Source organism: Coregonus lavaretus (genome assembly GCF_964263955.1).
Source record: "Coregonus lavaretus genome assembly, contig: HAP1_SCAFFOLD_3141, whole genome shotgun sequence".
In the NCBI taxonomy this organism is placed as follows: Eukaryota; Metazoa; Chordata; class Actinopteri; order Salmoniformes; family Salmonidae; genus Coregonus; species Coregonus lavaretus.
The window spans coordinates 11,743-31,560 of NW_028166892.1; the positions used below are offsets into that span (position 1 = coordinate 11,743).

The 19,818-nt window shown below is 41.9% G+C and overlaps 1 protein-coding gene across 2 annotated transcripts; it reads right to left on the bottom strand.

The window, feature by feature from the left end:
* Positions 1-56: 56 nt before the first annotated feature.
* On the bottom strand, positions 57-18,177 carry LOC311114135 (pseudouridylate synthase 7 homolog). Of its 2 annotated transcripts, XM_084189411.1 has the most exons (17): positions 18,112-18,177; positions 17,109-17,213; positions 16,636-16,983; positions 16,440-16,524; positions 15,482-15,592; positions 15,190-15,334; positions 13,618-13,729; positions 13,466-13,543; positions 10,282-10,410; positions 9,987-10,112; positions 9,614-9,675; positions 9,317-9,477; positions 8,936-9,062; positions 8,567-8,668; positions 8,208-8,337; positions 1,434-1,525; positions 57-1,249 (listed from the first exon to the last, which is right to left on the bottom strand). In XM_084189411.1, exons 3-17 carry the CDS (start codon positions 16,971-16,973, stop codon positions 1,113-1,115), a joined length of 1,935 nt encoding a protein of 644 aa, XP_084045537.1. In that variant the 5' UTR covers positions 16,974-16,983; positions 17,109-17,213; positions 18,112-18,177; the 3' UTR covers positions 57-1,112. The 2 variants fall into 2 exon arrangements, with proteins under 2 accessions (XP_084045537.1, XP_084045538.1); XM_084189412.1 differs by lacking the exon at positions 17,109-17,213 and having other exon boundaries at positions 58-1,249; positions 18,112-18,173.
* Positions 18,178-19,818: the final 1,641 nt, after the last annotated feature.

Below are 19,818 nucleotides of genomic sequence, written 5' to 3' on the forward strand. Positions count from 1 at the left end.
GCACAGGCTGGAACAGAAAGCTGTATCGCAAATGTCTGATACAAACCATCACCAACAACCTTCTCACTCAGCATTTTTATTCTTGCTCTGTAAAATAACTTGTTTCCAATAAAAACTAAACATTCTTGTTAAAAAAAAGCAAACGGTAATTCTATACAATCAGGGTCAGTTCATTATAGTACTGTGGGAAATCGCAGCGGCGTCAACAGTTTTTTTTTTTTTTCTTTAGGCACGTGAGTGACCGAGTCGAGGTGGTGGCCCTTAAGAGGAAATCTTTCTACCAGAGTCCCTCAGAGTAGATATCGCGATTGATTGCCTGAATTGATGTGATAATAGAACATTAAGTTTATAACAGTAATGTGCACCACTTCTTTTTAATTTGTATTACCCTTTAAACTAGTACTAGTTTGATTGTTGTAACCATCAATTGTCCCATTAACAATCACCCATATTAGCACATTTATTTCATTTCTCTAGTATAGACTACCATTGTCGTAATGAATGAGATCAGCAAAATGCCTGCAATAAATGGTCCTATCGGTCATTTTAGGTTTTTCCTTCCAGTCCTACCTCAGAACACCACCATGGGTTACTCAGAAACTCCTAGATGTCGCCAGTAAGTGCTTAGGCAGCATGTCACTCATTTCAAAATCATATCTCTGAATTCCTCCAGTGCAGGAACGCTTTAAAACACACAGTAAAACCCTCCTGATAAAAAAAATGAAGAAAATAATCAAGTAGTAACAGATGTTGCTCTTGGTCGTGTGGTTGGCTGTGATGATTTCCATCATCCACACACCTTGAGAGGAATGACCTATGGCCAAAACACTCCCATACCCACAGTATACAGTTACTCTCACATACAGTATGGACTGGAAGCAGGCTGGACTGCAGCCTGTAAAAGCAGTGCAGTAGTCTAGGCCTATATGCAGTTCAAGGGCCTATTCAGGATGAAGTAACAATACAGAACGTTCAGATAGAAATGTATCGTGTAGACCAGATATTGTCAGATTGAATAGGGGAATCATGTCAGCTCTATTCATTCAATTTCTATCGGCAACGTTCAGAACATTTGATGTCGCTGAATACAGCCCAGTTCATTTCGTGTTGTGTTAGTTGAGCCAGGTGGTGTTGAGCTGGGTCTGGTTCTTGATGCTGGTGTCCATCTTGAGCACCTCTCTGATGGCCATGGTGGCGTAGGTGGAGGGAGGCAGAGAGAACTCCATCCTCAAAGCCCTGTACTTCCCCTCTGGATGTGGGAGGAAGAGAAGAGACGAGGGATGATGAAATAAAAAAAAAAGGAGTGAGAAAGGCAGAAACATCACCAGAAAAATAATTTTTCTCTATCAATTGAATGGGCTGCACATACAAGCCCAATGGAGGAGGAACACAGAGTGATCAACGTGCAGCAACATGATGAAACTAGAACAGACCTTTGTTGAAGACCGGAGGAGGTTGGTCCTCTAGTTTCTCTACATCAGTGTGAACCAGAGAGATACGAGGGTCGTCATAGTTAATCACCTCCCTACAGAAAGAGACGATACAAGAAATTCAACTCAAGATTGTAGATGAAGAAATTGAGGACATATTATCAAATAATTTATTTAAAGTGCATTTAACAAAAGCCTCAATAATTATTTGGTGGGTGCTTATATTTGTCCAGTTTCACACGTGTACAAGTGTGTATTATTTGCATGTGTGAATTGGAAATGTGTTTTTTTGCATATCCCAACTGCCCCTGAGACACCCTCTGAGAGTGAGGTCACGGCAAGTGTCTGCCATTATCAACGGCGACCGAGGAGCAATTAGGGTTAAGTGCCTTGCTCAAGGCTCAGGGATTCAAACAAGCAACCTTTCGGTTACTGGCCCAACGCGCTAACCGCTAAGCTACCTGCCTCCCTAATTAATAAATATATATATATTGTGGGGATCTGTTTTCTTATAACTAGATGTGATGCCTAGCTTAGAAAGAATACATTCATATGATTAAACATAATAGGTTTGTGCTGTACTGATATAGACTGTTTAACATAACAAGCTGTGATTAATGTGAGGAACCATTAGGGGGTAGGCCGAGACAGACTTGTGATTCTCACATACACAAACACAGCCTCTTTGTTAGAACGCTCAAGGACATGTGTACTGCAAAAGTGCTGACTCTCTGGACAAGTTGCAAAACAACTGACACCTGGCAACAGTGAAGCGCCAAGGGACTGGGACCAGCCTGTGCGCCAACGATAGGCTGAGTAAGTCTAAACCACGCTCAGTCTCTACTCTGATAGGCCAGCAGGGAGCGGGAACTATCTCTGTCAGAGTATTTAAAGATGAACTTATAACAATGGACCAGTTCTCTGTCAGCCCTGCGTGGAATTTCAGTGAGCCCGTATACGAACTCTCATACTTACCATTTAAATATTTGCATTAATAAAATACTAGTCTATTTTAGAAGACGTGTATTGACCTCTTTCTGTTCCTATACCAGATTTGAATTGACACAACTTATCAATATATATATATATATATATATACACACAGGGGCGGTGTGTTCATTAGGGCGATGCACTGCCAAACGGGAAAAGGAAGGGATTTTTTTTCTAATCAATTATATCACGGCAACAGTAGTTTTCAGTGTTCTAATCTAGACGTCTGATCTGCCACTAAATGTCCAATCAGGCTAAAGTCGTGCTTCAAATGGCCCCGCCCCTTTTGGGGCGATTTCAGTCAGGTTGAAAATCGCCCAGGAGTCTCTCATAGACTATCATGTAAAATATTTTTTTTTTCAAATATCAGAGCTTTCAATACAATCTCTATGGGTTCCGGGAGGGCTTGCACTTACGCGCTTTCGTCATACGTAACATAAGTAACCATGAACATAACTAAGAAAAGAGCGGGTAGCAGCGTCAATCAATTCACGTACAACTGTCAAGATGGCTAGCTTTGCGAGGCAAAGATGAAACTGAGGGCGCCACCAACCCTGGTATTTTTCTTGGACTTGTCAACTTTGTGGCACAATTAGATGAGGTGTTTGATGACCATCTTAAAAATGCTAAAGTTTTCAAGGGCACATCAAAGACCATTCAAAACGAGCTACTGGAGTGTATGCTAGCGGTCATGAGGGAACATATTGTGGAGGAGGTGAAGTCGGCGAACTTCGTAGCTATCCAAGCTGACGAGACCACGGATGTTTCTACACAGACACAGCTGGTGCTTGTGCTGAGGTACATAGATAGCAACCAAAAAGTGCAGGAGCGCTTTTTTGAGTTCCTTCCCATCTCGGAATCAACCTCAGTCTCAATCGCCAGTGTGCTTTTGGAGAGACTGAACGGTCTTTTTGCCGACGACGAGAAAGTCAAACTCATTGCGCAAGCTTACGATGGAGCCAGTGTGAGGGGAGAGAAGGCTGGTGTGCAGCAAAAGGTGCGTAAGCATTTCAAGAATGCCCATTACGTGCATTGCTATGCGCATCAGCTGAATTTGATCATGCAGCAAGCTAGAACAGTTTCAGTACAAGTAATGTAGCCTCTCTCTCTCTTTGTCCCTCCCTGTCTGTCTCTTTAACACACACACGCCCAAATCAGTTCACAGTTGATGTTGTTTAAAATAGTTATTTTTCATTTTTAAAAAAAGTTTAAAAAATATATATATATATATGTTCATTTTTACAAATCTATACAATTGGCCAGAATATGGTTGTTCATATTTACAAATCTATACAATTGGCCAGAATATGGTTGTTCATTTTTACAAAGCCATACAGATAGCTGTGTTTACCTTTTCTATAAATTATTTTCAAATTCTGTTTTCAGGCAAAATGTCTATCACTGTTCATTTTCACAAATCTATACAAGAGGGCAGAATATGGAAGTCTATAAAAATTTCTTATTACCAATAACTTGCATCAATGTTTTCAGTAGCCTCTATCAAAAGCTCCTGCTTGCTTGTTGTGAATTATGCTCAGGTGCACATATTTCCAATTCAACCATGAGGCCTTTTTGAAGCAAGTAATGTGTATATCAGTATTGACTTATATGCTGCCCCTGTCTTCATGTTGTTGCTGGACATATCTTTTTTTAAATGTGTGTAGGTCACCTAAATCATCAGAAAAATTGCCCCCCCCTGAGAATTTTTTCAGGAGCCGCCACTGTGCGTACGTACATGCATACATGCATACATGCATACATGCATACATGCATACATGCATACATGCATACATACACACATGCATACATACATGCATACATACACACATGCATACATACACACACACAGTACCAGTCAAAAGTTTCACACCTACACATTCAAGGTTTTTTATTTGTACTATTTTTTTTACATTGTAGAATAATAGTGAAGACATCAAAACTATGAAATAACACATATGGAATCATGTAGTAACAAAAAAAGTGTTAAATATATATTTGAGTTTCTTCAAATAGCCACCCTTTGCCTTGATGACATCTTTGCATTATCTCAACCAGCTTCACCTGGAATGCTTTTCCAACAGTCTTGAAGGAGTTCCCACATATGCTTAGCACTTGTTGGCTGCTTTTCCTTCACTCTGCCGTCCGACTCATCCACAACCATCTCAATTGGGTTGAGATCGGGGGATTGTGGAGGCCAGGTCACCTACAGCACCCGATGTCACAGGAAGGCCAAAAAGATAATCAAGGACATCAACCACCCTAGCCACTGCCTGTTCACCCCGCTATCATCCAGAAGGCGAGGTCAGTACAGGTGCATCAAAGCTGGGACCGAGAGAATGAAAAACAGCTTCTATCTCAAGGCCATCAGACTGTTAAATAGCCATCACTAGCACATTAGAGGCTGCTGCTGCCTATTGAAATCACTGGCCACTTTAAGAAATTGAACACTAGTCACTTTAATAATGTTTACATATCTTGTATTACTCATCTCATATGTATATACTGTACTTCTATTCTATAGTATATATACTTCTATTCTATAGTATCTTAGTCCATGCCGCTCTGTCATTGCTTGTCCATATATGTATATATTCTTAAATTCCATTATTTACTTAGATTTGTGTGTATTGGGTATATGTTGTGAAATTGTTAGATATTACTGCACTGTCGGAGCTAGAAGCACAAGCATTTCGCTACACCCGCAATAACATCTGCTAAAACACGTGTATGTGACAAACACAATTTTATTTGATGCAGCACTCCATCACTCTCCATCTTGGTAAAATAGCCCTTACAGTCGGGAGGTGTGTTGGGTCATTGTCCTGTTGAAAAACAAATGATAGTCACACTAAACCCAAACCAGATGGGATGGCGTATCGAATGCTGTGGTAGCCATGCTGGTTAAGTGTGCCCTGAATTCTAAATAAATCACAGACAGTGTCACCAGCAAAGCACCCCCACACCATAACACCTCTTCCTCTATGCTTTACGGTGGGAACTAAACATGCGGAGATCATCCGTTCACACACACCGCATCTCACAAAGGCACGGCGGTTGGAACCAAAAATCTCAAATTTGGACTCCAGACCAAAGGACACATTTCCACCAGTCTAATGTCCATTGCTCGTGTTTCTTGGCCCAAGCAGGTCTCTTCTTCTTATTGGTGTCCTTTAGTAGTGGTTTCTTTGCAGGAATTCGACCACGGAGGCCTGATTCACACAGTCCCCTCTGAACAGTGGATGTTGAGATGTGTCTGTTACTTGAACTCTGTGAAGCATTTATTTGGGCTGCAATTTCTGAGGCTGGTAAGTCTAATGAACGTATCCTCTGCAGCAGAGTTAACTCTGGGTCTTCCATTCCTGTTGTGGTCCTCATGAGAGCCAGTTTCATCATAGCGCTTGATGGGTTTTGCGACTGCACTTGAAGAAACTTTCTTGAAAGTTCTTGAAATGTTCTGTATGGACTGTCATTTCTCTTTGCTTATTTGAGCTGTTCTTGCCATAATATGGACTTGGTCTTTTACCAAATAGGGCTATCTTCTGTATACCCCCCATACCTTATCACAACACAACTGATTGGCTCAAAAGCATTAAGGAAAGAAATTCCACAAATTAACTTTTAAGAAAGCACACCTGTTAATTGAAATGCATTCCAGGTGACTACCTCATGAAGCTGGTTGAGAGAATGCCAAGAGTGTGCAAAGCTGTCATCAAGGCAAAGGGTGGCTATTTGAAGAATCTCAGATAAAATATATTTTGATTTGTTTAACACTTTTTTGGATACTACATGATTCCATATGTGTTATTTCCTAGTTTTGATGTCTTCGCTATTATTTTCCAATGTAAAAAATAGTAAAAATAAAGAAAAACCCTTGAATGAGTAGGTGTGTCCACATTTTTTGACTGGTAGAGTGTGTGTGTATATATATATATATATATATATATATATATATATATATATATATATATATATATATATATATATATATATACACAGTGGGGGAAAAAAGTATTTAGTCAGCCACCAATTGTGCAAGTTCTCCCGCTTAAAAAGATGAGAGAGGCCTGTAATTTTCATCATAGGTACACATCAACTATGACAGACAAAATGAGAAAAAAAATTCCAGAAAATCACATTGTAGGATTTTTAATGAATTTATTTGCAAATTATGGTGGAAAATAAGTATTTGGTCAATAACAAAAGTTTCTCAATACTTTGTTATATACCCTTTGTTAGCAATGACACAGGTCAAACGTTTTCTGTAAGTCTTCACAAGGTTTTCACACACTGTTGCTGGTATTTTGGCCCATTCCTCCATGCAGATCTCCTCTAGAGCAGTGATGTTTTGGGGCTGTCGCTGGGCAACACAGACTTTCAACTCCCTCCAAAGATTTTCTATGGGGTTAAGATCTGGAGACTGGCTAGGCCACTCCAGGACCTTGAAATGTTTCTTCCGAAGCCACTCCTTCGTTGCCCGGGCGGTGTGTTTGGGATCATTGTCATGCTGAAAGACCCAGCCACGTTTCATCTTCAATGCCCTTGCTGATGGAAGGAGGTTTTCACTCAAAATCTCACGATACATGGCCCCATTAATTATTTCCTTTACACGGATCAGTCGTCCTGGTCCCTTTGCAGAAAAACAGCCCCAAAGCATGATGTTTCCACCCCCATGCTTCACAGTAGGTATGGTGTTCTTTGGATGCAACTCAGCATTCTTTGTCCTCCAAACACGACGAGTTGAGTTTTTACCAAAAAGTTATATTTTGACCATATGACATTCTCCCAATCCTCTTCTGGATCATCCAAATGCACTCTAGGAAACTTCAGACGGGCCTGGACATGTACTGGCTTAAGCAGGGGGACACGTCTTGCACTGCAGGATTTGAGTCCTTGGCGGCGTAGTGTGTTACTGATGGTAGGCTTTGTTATTTTGGTCCCAGCTCTCTGCAGGTCATTCACTAGGTCCCCCCGTGTGGTTCTGGGATTTTTGCTCACCGTTCTTGTGATCATTTTGACCCCACGGGGTGAGATCTTGCGTGGAGCCCCAGATTGAGGGAGATTATCAGTGGTCTTGTATGTCTTCCATTTCCTAATAATTGCTCCCACAGTTGATTTCTTCAAACCAAGCTGCTTACCTATTGCAGATTCAGTCTTCCCAGCCTGGTGCAGGTCTACAATTTTGTTTCTGGTGTCCTTTGACAGCTCTTTGGTCTTGGCCATAGTGGAGTTTGGAGTGTGACTGTTTGAGGTTGTGGACAGGTGTCTTTTATACTGATAACAAGTTGAAACAGGTGCCATTAATACAGGTAACGAGTGGAGGACAGAGGAGCCTCTTAAAGAAGAAGTTACAGGTCTGTGAGAGCCAGAAATCTTGCTTGTTTGTAGGTGACCAAATACTTATTTTCCACCATAATTTGCAAATAAATTCATTAAAAATCCTACAATGTGACTTTCTGGATTTTTTTCCCTCAATTTGTCTGTCATAGTTGACGTGTACCTATGATGAAAATTACAGGCCTCTCTCATCTTTTTAAGTGGGAGAACATGCACAATTGGTGGCTGACTAAATACTTATTTTCCCCACTGTATATGAATATAAAACACACACGTGCAATCACATTCTCATGCACAATGGAAAAAAATAAATAATAATCCTCAGCTCCTTTTCATGTCTTTGGAATGTGTAACGACACCTTCCATAATACTATTAGATAGCTCTTTAATAGTTAGCTATAACTGAAAATGGTTATATTACTTGATACCTAGGTGATAGTGAGTGTTACTGACCAGCTGACGTCACTGGGTTTGATGAGGATACGTCGGTAGGCTCCGGCCAGAGAGTAGTCCCTCACCCTGTGTCTCATGTTGTCAATGTCCAGGTTATCTGCACTCAGCATCTCCCCATAGCCCTTCCCCACTGTTACAGAACAGGATGAAAATACAATAAAATCTGAAACACCCACACACCTCACCCACAGACCTCCACCCACATATCTGAATAGAATAGTATCCTCCAGAGTTATAGTAGTCCAGTGATTGAAATTCTTCCTCTCCTCTGCTTCTAACCCCACAGACAACAGGCATCAGAACAGCAGTTGTGTGGGGACTTTGCCCTGACATGGTGGAAGGATGCAGGGCTTTCTTACCGTGGTGAGTGGGGTAAATTACATCAAACCCTGGTAGGGGCATCACCACGTCCTGAATAGAGTGGGTCTCTGCCTCGGCTGCAGACAGCACGAATGCAGTGCCTGGAGATAGAGGGTGAATAGGAGGATGTGTACATTAGTTGGTTTGAGCCCCAACATAGAATAAGCACATTAACTCAGTCCAGCCTAGCAGGAGGTCTAAAGCCCTCTGTTAGACATGGATTATCACAAATTAGAGCCATCTGTGAGACAGGCACTCTGGGCTGTGTGCTCAATCTCTACAGAAGATTTAACAAAGGATTTAAAACTCAGGAGTTGTCCCCAAATACACCCACAAAGGCACACTAGACATAAATAGATAGGACCCACCTCCTCTGAGCACGAGGTCTCCCTCCACAGCCTTCAGTCCAAAGGCCTCAATGCGTCTGCTGACCATGGTGTTCCACATAAAGCTCTGGTAGCTGTGGATGTACATCAGCCGGTTGTTACGAGGGATCTAGAAGAGAAGAGGAGGGCCAACACAGGGAGTTAACCCACCATAAGTCAACCTGACGAGAACAGACTGAATGAATCTAACAAATCAACATTTGTTTCTCACCTTTAACAACATACAGTCAATTGGAACCACATAGGGATAAATAAATAATGTACATGTTTGGAAAGTGTACGCGAGTCACCCATTACGTCCTGATCAGTCATAACAGTGCATTTGCCAGTTAGTTTGTAAGCGTAAAAGCTGGCTCAGCTCACCATGGCGAATGCAGTGATGATGTTCTTCTTGCCGTACATGGAGAGGCCACGGAGCAGCTGTCCCTCCACACAGCGTTTCACAGGCAGCTTCTTCAGCGCTGCCTCTGGGTCCTGGGACTGGGCCCACTCCTCACGACACTTCACCAGGTAACCTTTCTCCGCTGCAGAGAGAAAGGTCATGGCAAATCAAGTCAAACACATGATCTTGCAATGATGCTTTGGCCATCTGGTAGCTGACATTACACACAAAAAGCATTCAAAACCGAGTCAAAGGAAGGAGAGTGGTGACTGTTTTACCTCCAGGGCGAGGCTTCAGGATCAGATCTATCACTTCATTCCAGTTGTCTTGCAGGATGGCCCTGGTCCAGACACAGAGGGACACAACAACAGTCAAATCACCCATCCCCTGCCTACCCCATAACCGTGGGCCAGTTACACTATGTACCGAGTGGTCATGTTCTTGCCTGCTGACCCCATACCCTATAGTATGTATGTCACTGGAGGCTGCTGAAGGGGGGACTGCTCATAATAATAGCTGGAATGGAGTGAATGGAATGGTATTGTGTTCGATAATATTCTACATATTTAGTTTGAGCCATTACTATGAGCCCATCCTCCCCAATTAAGGTGCCACCGGCCGCCGGTGATGTATGTGTGTCTATGTCCTTACTTGCCAACCTGGTGTGTGGGCACGGCGGTGGTGCCAAAGCGCTGCATGCCGTAGTAGTTGATGAAGCCTGTGTCTCTGAGGGAGGTCATGGCCTGCTGGACTTGCTCATCTGTCCCGGTGATGTTCCTGTGAGAGGCAACCAGCCAGGAACAAATAGCAACACAGAGCTGATTAAAATGTGTTGCTATTTGAATTGTGAATTGAATAACAGGGATTGGAGAGTAGTTAGAGTTACAAAGAATACGTTATAGCAAAGAGATTACAGACATATCACACGCAGCTAGTATCCACTGACCTGATGACCACAGTGAAGTGATTGCCCTGTAGTTCCCCCAGTTTCAGAGGGTGTTTCTTGTAGCAGAAGTTTCCCAGCTTGAAGTTATTGAGACACTTGTTGAGGTGAGACAGTCTTTCTGCTGTGACCCTGAAGGGACAGGCAACAAAGGTCCAGTGCAGTCAAAAACTTGATTTTCCTGTGTTTTATATACATTTCCACACTAGGACGTTGGGATAATACTGTGAAATTGTGAATATTATGATAATGCTTTTTTAGTGTAAGAGGTGTTTCTAAAGAGCGCCTGAAATTTCTGCTTGTTTTGCATGGGTGGAGTTTTGGCCTGCCTGGTGACATCACCAGGCGGTTTAAGTTAATAGACCAATAACAGAGTTCAGGTTAAATATCCCTCCAATTAAGCCACTCACTCAGACCACCCCCAGACAGTCCAAGCAAAATTCTTGCTTGAGAAATTGCTCTTTGCTAAGAAGCTATTTTTTGTAATAAATAATTAAAAACAATCACAGTAAAGGGCTCTCCACAGTGATTTCACAGTCTACACAAACGGAGCTACAGAGCTATGTTTGCGTCAGGTTCCAAAAATCCAGCCGCACATAAGTACGTAGAACTACGTAGAGAGCTACGCAAACAAACCTCAGTCGGATCTGTTGCAGATCCATTGCGTAGAGCCCTTAAGGTACTTACAGTGCCTTCGGAAAGTATTCAGACCCCTTGACCTTTTCCACATTTGGTTACGTTACAGCCTTATTCTAAAATGGATTAAATTGTTTTCCCCCTCAATCTAAACACAATACCCCATAATGACAAAGCAAAAATAGGTTCAGACATTTTTGAAAATGTATTAAAAATAAAAAACTGAAATATCACATTTACATAAGTATTCAGACCCTTTACTCAGTACTTTGTTGACGCACCTTTGTTAGCGATTACAGACTCGAGTCTTCTTGGGTATGACGCTACAAGCTTGGCAAACCTGTATTTGGGGAGTTTCTCCCATTCTTCTCTGCAGATTTGTATTTATTATGGATCCCCATTATTCCTGGGGTCCAGCAAAATTAAGGCAGTTATACAATTTTAAAAACATTACATTCACAGATTTCACAACACACCGAGTGTCCTCAGGCCCCTACTCCACCACATATCTACAATACAAAATTCATGTGTATGTGTGTGTATAGTGCGTATGTTATTGTGTGTATGCATGTATCTGTGCCTATGTTTGTGTTGCTTCGAAGTCCCCACTGTTCCATAAGGTGTATTTTTATCTGTTTTTTAAATCTAATTTTACTGCTTACATCAGTTACTTGATGTGGAATAGAGTTCCATGTAGTCATGGCTCTATGTTGTACTGTGCGCCTCCCATAGTCTGTTCTGGACTTGGGGACTGTGAAGAGACCTCTTGTGGCATGTCTTGTTGGGTATGCATGGGTGTCTGAGCTGTGCGCCAGTAGTTCAAACAGACAGCTCGGTGCATGCATCATGTCAATACCTCGCATAAATACAAGTAGTGACAAAGTTAATCTCTCCTCCACTTTAAGCAAGGAGAGATTGACATGCATATTTGTATGCTGTTTGTACCTACCCTGATAGGTTGACTGATAACCTGAACCAGGTTGCAGGAACTGGTTACAGTTTTAAGCTTTTTTTTGAGTGGGCAGCTTGATGAAAGCCAGTCAATATTTAAAATCACCCAGAAAATATACCTCTGTTGATATCACATACATGATCAAGCATTTCACACGTTATCCAGATTCTGACTGTTAGCACTTGGTGGTCTATAGCAGCTTCCCACAAGAATGGGCTTTAGATCCTCTCTCAGCTTTACAGGAATGTGGTTCTGAATATAAACAGCAACACCTCCACCATTGGCATTTCTGTATTTTCTGTAAATGTAATAACATTGTATTGCTACCACTGTATCAAAAGGTATTATATAAAGTGAGTTTCAGAGATAGATTATAAATGTCATCTGTTACTAGCAAATGATTGATTTCACGAACCTTGTTTCTTAAGCTACATATGTTAACTTAGGCTATTTTGAGCCGTTTTCTTTTGGGATGCTTACTTGTTATCATTGCTTTACTGGGAAGCTTAGCAAAAGTAGATATGCTTATGTTATTTATGTTAATGCAGGATGAGCTGCACACAGTGGACTTCCTACTAGGGCACACCGCCTCAGTGCTAACAGTATAAATCTGGTTCATAGGCACATGATTACTGCATACAACAGCTGTAGGATCAGCAGAGGCATTCAGGACAGTTAGAGGGAAATAAATTAGGTTACTTACATTGGGTCTACCAATGGCCCTGGTATAATGTACATTTGCTGAAGCATTATGACAACTCAGCTTCACAATGGTAGTGATTAACCGAGCTGGGCTTGGGTCATTGATAAGTCAGTGTCTTAACGCAGCCTTATAATGTTATGAAAGGATCCAGGAATCCAAATGATTTGGGTGGATCCCATCCTCCTTATAAAACATGTTTTGTTTCCAAAAGGTATGAAATTGTCAACAAAGTTAGCCATTGAGCAGCAATAATCACGTAGCCAGTTGTGAAGAGAAATAATCATGCTAAAGCATTCAACGCCACCAGAGCTCAATTTCGAGTCTCATAGAGTCTCCTGAGTGGCACAGTGGTCTAAGGCACTGCATCGCAGTGCTAACTGTGCCACTAGAGATCCTGGTTCGAATCCAGGCTCTGTCGCAGTCCAGGGTAGGGGAGGGAATGGCCGGCAGGGATGTAGCTCAGTTGATAGAGCATGGCGTTTGCAACGCCAGGGTTGTGGGTTAGATTCCCACGGGGGGCCATTATAAAAAAAGATGTATTCACTAACTGTAAGTCGCTCTGGATAAGAGCGTCTGCTAAATGACGTAAATGTAATAGAAAAGGGTCTGAATACTTATGAAAATACGTTATTTTTTTACATTTGCACACACACAAAAAACATTTCGCTTTGTCATTATGGGGTACTGTGTGTAGATTGATGAGGGATTTTATTTATTTAATCAATTTTAGAATAAGGCTGTAACGTAACACAATGTGGAAAAAGTCAAGGGGTCTGAATACCTTCCGAATGCACTGTATGTGTTACCCAGAAACGGCTGCATTGGACCTTTAATTAATACGTACATCATTACATGTGTTTGTCAGTTTGATGATAGTGGCAGGCCACCACACTCACTTGAGAACCGCAATCTCCTGCACAGTGATGGCTCTCTTGTCCTTGGTCCCCATGTAGGAGAACACATTAGGCCTCATCCTGGAGAAAAGAAGACGCACAAGTCAGGAGCTTAATTATCCTGTGAGAAATGCTATGAAAAAACTGTCTTCTACCTGAGGAACTTGGAGAGCACGTTGATGGCCTCCATGGTGTCCTTGTTCTCCTTGTAAAGGACAAAGTGGCAGAAGGCCCCACGGCTCTTAGGCCAGGAGTGTTTCCTGGGGGCTGTCCAGGGAGACAGAAGGAGTGAATTTTGGAGATACAGGCAGAGTATTAGATATCAAACACCTTCTGTCACCAGAGAATACATCCTCATCAGTAGTCAGGCCTTTGATAAGCTATTCAAACTACTACCTGGCTCTTTTATATTTTTAGGTGTAAGCAGCTCTGTTAAGGGCCCCAACACGTACAGCATTAACCACTTCTCTAACAACTTTTATGCCAGGAGCATCCTGCATGTCCTAAGACGCATCCTGCATGTCCAAAATGCTGCACTTGAACACTCATTCCCCATTGCTCTAAAGTCTAAAAACTAACCAACTGAGGTTCTGCTCCCTTAGCCTGAACAATAAGATAACACAGTTCATCACACCCTGAAAATAGTCATGACTATTTATTTACCATACAGACTGAAAAGAGTAACCATATTGAACAAGTGGGATAATCTGAGTGATGATGATGATTATTATTAGTGTGTCCATTTCTAACCACCATCCCTGACAACACAAGTCAGTTTGGTAAATTCCAGAAAATCCCATAAGACTGATGATGCCATGACAGACAAGGAGCTGACATTTAATCAGATGTGAGGCTACCAACATTTAATCCAACATTTACGGACTGGAGTCTCCTGAAACCTTTAACATTGCCTGTACCTCTCTCTCTCTTTTTTTGAGCAGTGTGGACAATGAATTCTTACCTGCAGCTGTTTTTACCTCTGTCCACACAGAGTAGAGCAAAAGGAATAGGATATAAACGATAAAAATATGTTACTAAAAGACGTCCATGGACCGCTAGGCAGACAGACCGGCAGGGGTAGAGGTCAGCATGCAGGTTTGGAGTGCTGATGTGTCTAAACTTTTCTGTGCAGCAAGTCGTGTACCATGGGCATGACAGAGCAGCCATTATTTGATGACTACCGTGCTGTGCTCTTTTTGCATAAGCTACTGAATTCACAGGAAATTATTGATGTGAATAATGTCAATGTCTTAACTGATCTCAAAATAGGCCAGTCCAGGAGATTTTGGGCCTTAAAGTTCACAGAAATCTGTATAAAGTCAAGATCCATAAGATCTCTCACAGGCCACGGGGTCAGGATCTTTAGTCAGTATCATCATGCAGGTTTGTTGTGTTGATTTTGCACATGCACCTGTTCATTCATGCAGCCTGCATATTATCCCATACACTAGCCAACCCAGTAGCTAGAGGCTCAGACAGAACCAAATGCAGTGAGAGACATGAGGCCAAGCTGAACAAGGGCATGCAGCACAACCCTTTTCCAACCATTCAATGATAACTTGTCCCATTCTGAAAATGTAAACTCTTTCTTGAAGCAAGAGACACAAACATGAGAGCGACTTGATTCTGTTCTATGATAGAGATTTCACCCTGCGATTGAAAGTAAACCAGAGAGAGACAACACACAAAAAGTCCATTACACCTATCTCCCATTCTCTCCTCTGTACCTGCGAGTGCTTTCGGCCCGGCTGCGTGGTAGGCCACTATGAACTTCTTTCCCTCCCGCTCCTCTGTCTTGGTCTCCAGTCCAGGGTACAGGGTCTTGACGGCTTTGTGGACCAGGGTCCGCTTCTCTTTGGTATCATCCGCCACCTGTGTCCAACCAGAAACAACTGGTCACCTTTCAAGACAGGTGAACTATTCAAAATTATATAAATCCACTGGTCAAGGTGGATAACAAACTACTCCTAAATTCTCAGACTTAATCAATGGGTTTGGAGAAACAGTCAGTGTATTCACCTCTATGGACACATTGCCTTCTTTGTTCTTGAAGAGCTGCAGCTGCTCAAGATCTTGTTTCTGCTCCTCTGTGAAAACCTCAGACCCTGGCTGCTCTGCCACAGTGGCCTCCTTGTGCAAGACAAACACAACCTCACAGTTTAAAGATGGAATCCGCAGTTGGGGAAACAGGACTAACTGGTGTCTCCAAGTGGCCACACACCTCTCCAAAGTGTGCATGGTTCCTAAGCAATTTCAATGCACTTTTATGACTTGAAGAAGAGTCTTCAACTATAAGGTATTTTTTTAAGCTCTCCTAGCTGTGCCGTTGAGGAACTAGAGCAAGCACACTTGTAGTTGTTTTGTTTGGAACACAACCCTGCATCCCCGCCATCACACAATTACTGTTGTTGTTTACACAATCCAAAAACGGTCCATTATAAATCACAATCTGGGTCAGGTGGGCATGATTTCAAAGCTTGTTCTATTGCCAACATGACTAGCTAAGTTCTCAAATATGATCTTACTCAAGGCAATTCAGAGAAACAGATTTCAATTTTGGTGCAGATAGAAAGAAGTCATGAGTGCATTCAGGTGCGTGTGCGGCAGTGTATTTTCTTCACAATAAACAAACATAGGCTCATTCTGTTCAGAACAACCCAGGGTATGACAACATGTCATCTTGTAAGTGTACATCAAACATAGTAATCATAAACATTGACACTATATATGACATGAATTGTGAAGTGAGATGTGAAGTGCACATTTGGAATCACAGGTGTTTGGCTTGCTTGTATGTTACTGTACAGCCACTATGTTCCAATATAGGTGCTTATTAGCGCTCAAATCGGCTATTTCCAACACGTAAACGGGTACGAGTGTAAAGGGCTACGGAGTCCAGCTTTAACTTCAGCAATGATTATATTTCACTCTAAACGGCAAGACGAAAGATAGTTATACTGATACATTGTTAGCTCACCTCAGCCTCCTCAGGAACCGAGAGATCATCCAACCGCACTGTCTTGCCTTCTTTGTTGACCTCATGCACCACAAAGTCAGAGTACCTAAATAAAGAGTATTAGATTATCTCTCTCATAACAAAACACAAACAGCAACACATATACATCACGCCACGGTTCAGATTACACTACAAGAGGACTAGAATCAGTACTAACCTCTCCTTGAGAATCCCAGAGAAGCCCTTGTGTTCACTGACAAACTTCAGAATCCCCACATCCAGCTCTGTGAGCCCATGCTTCATCATCTCTGCAAAAGCCTCTCCAGACCCTAACCCAGCCCCTTCTCCATCCTCTTCTTCCAATGGCTCTGTCTCCTCCCCCTCTGGCTCTTCTGCCTCATCCTGGGCTGGCTTGTGAGAGTGTCCTCCTCCGTTCTTCTCATCCTTCTGGACTCTGGGTCTCTTGGTGCTGTGGTCCACCTCATCCTCCGAGGCAGGGCAGGCCCTCTTCTCCCCCCCAGGGGCAGGGACCAGCATGGGCTCTGCATCCGCCATAGGGAACAAGCTGAGGGTCAAGAGAAGATAACAGGGACATGTGAATAAATAGGTCAACATCCCCACCACTACTACTACTAGACACTTCTCTTACACAGTAAATATTGGGAGAGTTGTGGTGAACACTTGACTTACAGCTTGCGTAAGGAAGGCTTAAAGATAAAGTTGTGTATTTGGCAGATGCCTGGTACTCGGATGGTTGAAGTCAGTAGATGGGGTGTATGGTACCTCAAAGCAACCCTAAAATAAATATTTTATGGACATAAGGATGTAAACAAGGCACTTTTAGTAAACAACATATGCCACAGTCTCCCAACAGTTGCTGACGGGGGAAAAAAGAGACTTAAGACTTTTGAAATAGTATTTTTCAGGGCTGTCAAACGATTTGAAAAAATCATCGAGTTGAATCGCATTTATGTGTGACGCTGCATGAGGCAAATGGTGGTCACACCAGATACTGACTGGTTCTGATCCACGCTCCTACCTTTTTTTTTTTTCTTCTCAGGTATCTGTGACTAACAGATGCATATCTGTATTCCCAGTCATCGGAAATCCATAGATTAGGGCCTAATGAGTTTATGTCAATTGACTGATTTCCTTATATAAACTGTAACGCAGTAAAATATTTGAAATTGTTGCGTTTAGTTTTGTTCAGTTTAGCAGTAATATAGCCGTGATTAGCTAGTTAGTTTCAATGTAAACATGACATGATAATTATTCTGGTCGGCTATAATCAAGAAGACAGTAAGTACTCTCTGCTAGCTAGCTACAGTAGCTGTGTTTCTTCTTCCTTGCTGAAAGAGTGTAACAACAACTTTTCATCCTGTGGCTTGGATGTAACCGCATTGTTGGAACCCAGTTCCATCCAACTGGCGAATTTCAACTAAATGGCAGATGGTTAGGAACCTTGTTTCATTTCACCTCTTTCTGATGGCATCGTCAACTGGCTAGGTAGCTACTGTAGCTTGGTTGCTAGCTAGCTAACGATAGATATTAGCTCATAACAATATGCTAAATCGTAACATGACTAGCTAAAGGCGCCAACACATTATTAGCCAGTGAAAAGCTATGCATAACTACATGAATGCAACATAAAATACTGACATAAACTAGTATTTAATTTTGAAATGTGATTTACCTGCTTGTATAGAAGTTCAGTAAAGTGCGCACAGTGAAGTACACCAGTTTTCCTACACACGTGTGTATGCTCGAATCTAGAAATAGTCAAGTCTTGAAACCCGCCCATATCAAACACTCATTGGCTGAAGGGCATGTCAATAAAAAAACTCCAGTTTCTCTAACAGTGGTGGAGCTCGTTTAGCATGGCCCGGTGTCCCTTTGATGTAGCGATTTCCAAATGAACGGTCTAAAATGAACAAACTCATTGTAGGGGCTTCCTGGAGTTCGGGGCCCCCAGATAGCATATGATAGCAAAATGTGTAGAATTGCAGGAAATTCGCTTTAAAACTGCAACATTTTATTTAAGCCTGATGACAAAATGTGTAGAATAGCATTATAAAACTATATGCCTTCCTAATGAAAACTAGTTAGACAATTCTAACATACATGTATATTTTATGGAAAATATATGTATGTTTCTGGAAGATGCACCATGCTGCCTTTTTCACAACATGACCGAGCAGCGCCGATTACTGTTCGTTTTGAGAAGGTCACTCCTCCCTCACCCCTTTTGCCCGTTCCAGTCACGGGCCATAGACTGGTGCCCAGCATAATCGAATCCGCCTAATGTATCAGGATTAGGGTTACATTGGCCACACGCCACAGTGTTTCAATATATAACACTATCTTTCATTTATGAACAGCCTATGATTCAGCTTCCACATAGGGTTCAATGCCGATTCTAGCTTCTATACTTTATACTTCTGATAATCTAGTAATAAACTAGGCCTATAATAACAAAATGTAGGCTAATCACAGTTTGCCAATCCCAGGCAGGCCTATTCTCATTGGTCTTTTTGGATAAGAGCGTCTGCTAAATGACTAAAATATAAATCTAAAAAAATGAAATAGGCCTATTTGTAGGATAATTGTTGTTCTGGATCAGAGAAAGTGATATATGTGATCCAGGGTGACAAAATAACGGATTATGTTTGCCATAATATGACCCACCAGCTATGGATTTATGGGGTGTGACAACAGATAATTAAATTGCAGATACATTTTCAAACCCATTGACCTAACCAGCTAAGCCTATACTGGTCCCCGTTGAGGCCTAGTCATTCCCCAGTATTCTAAACAGCTCTCCACATTGGATGGCATCCTAAAAGATAGAAACTCTGCCAGAACCAGCATGTCAATAACGTGTCTTGCAAAAATATCAAATAGGGTGGATAATTTAGCTGGAGGCTCTCTGTTATACAGGGCTCCCCTCTCCCTTGCTCATGATATGCCCCAGTTAGCCTATACTCTTAGAAAAAAGGATTCCAAAAGGGTTCTTTGGCTGTCCCCATAGGATAACCCCTTTTTGGTTCCTGGTAGAACCCTTTTTGGTTCCAGTTAGAACCCTTTTGAGTTCCATGTAGAATACTCTATGGAAAGGGTTTTTACATGGAACCCAAAAGGGTTCTACTTGGAACCAAAAAGGGTTATTCAAAGGGTTCCCCTTTATGGGGACAACATAATAACTATTTTAGGTTCTAGATAGAGGCCTAATGAGCTAAAAGTGCTTTGACGTGGGGATAAATAGGAAGGCAGGCAGGGGAAATTCTTTAATGTTCAAGACATCAGAGACATTAATAAAATCGGATAGTCTAATGTTAACGAGAGAGGGACTCAGTCTTTTTGGTTTTGGTTCTTTCAATATAGGCGCTCCTTTTCGCGCTCA

Bases quoted from the DNA above. Each gene is read 5' to 3' on its own strand.
- LOC311114135 (XM_084189411.1), bottom strand. From the start codon at position 16,973: ATGGCGGATGCAGAGCCCATGCTGGTCCCTGCCCCTGGGGGGGAGAAG. The intron at 10,113-10,281 runs GTCAGTGGATAC...TGCCTCTCACAG, and splicing joins CACTTCACTGTGGTCATCAG to GAACATCACCGGGACAGATG. The intron at 9,063-9,316 runs GTGAGCTGAGCC...CTTCTCTTCTAG, and splicing joins TCATCACTGCATTCGCCATG to ATCCCTCGTAACAACCGGCT.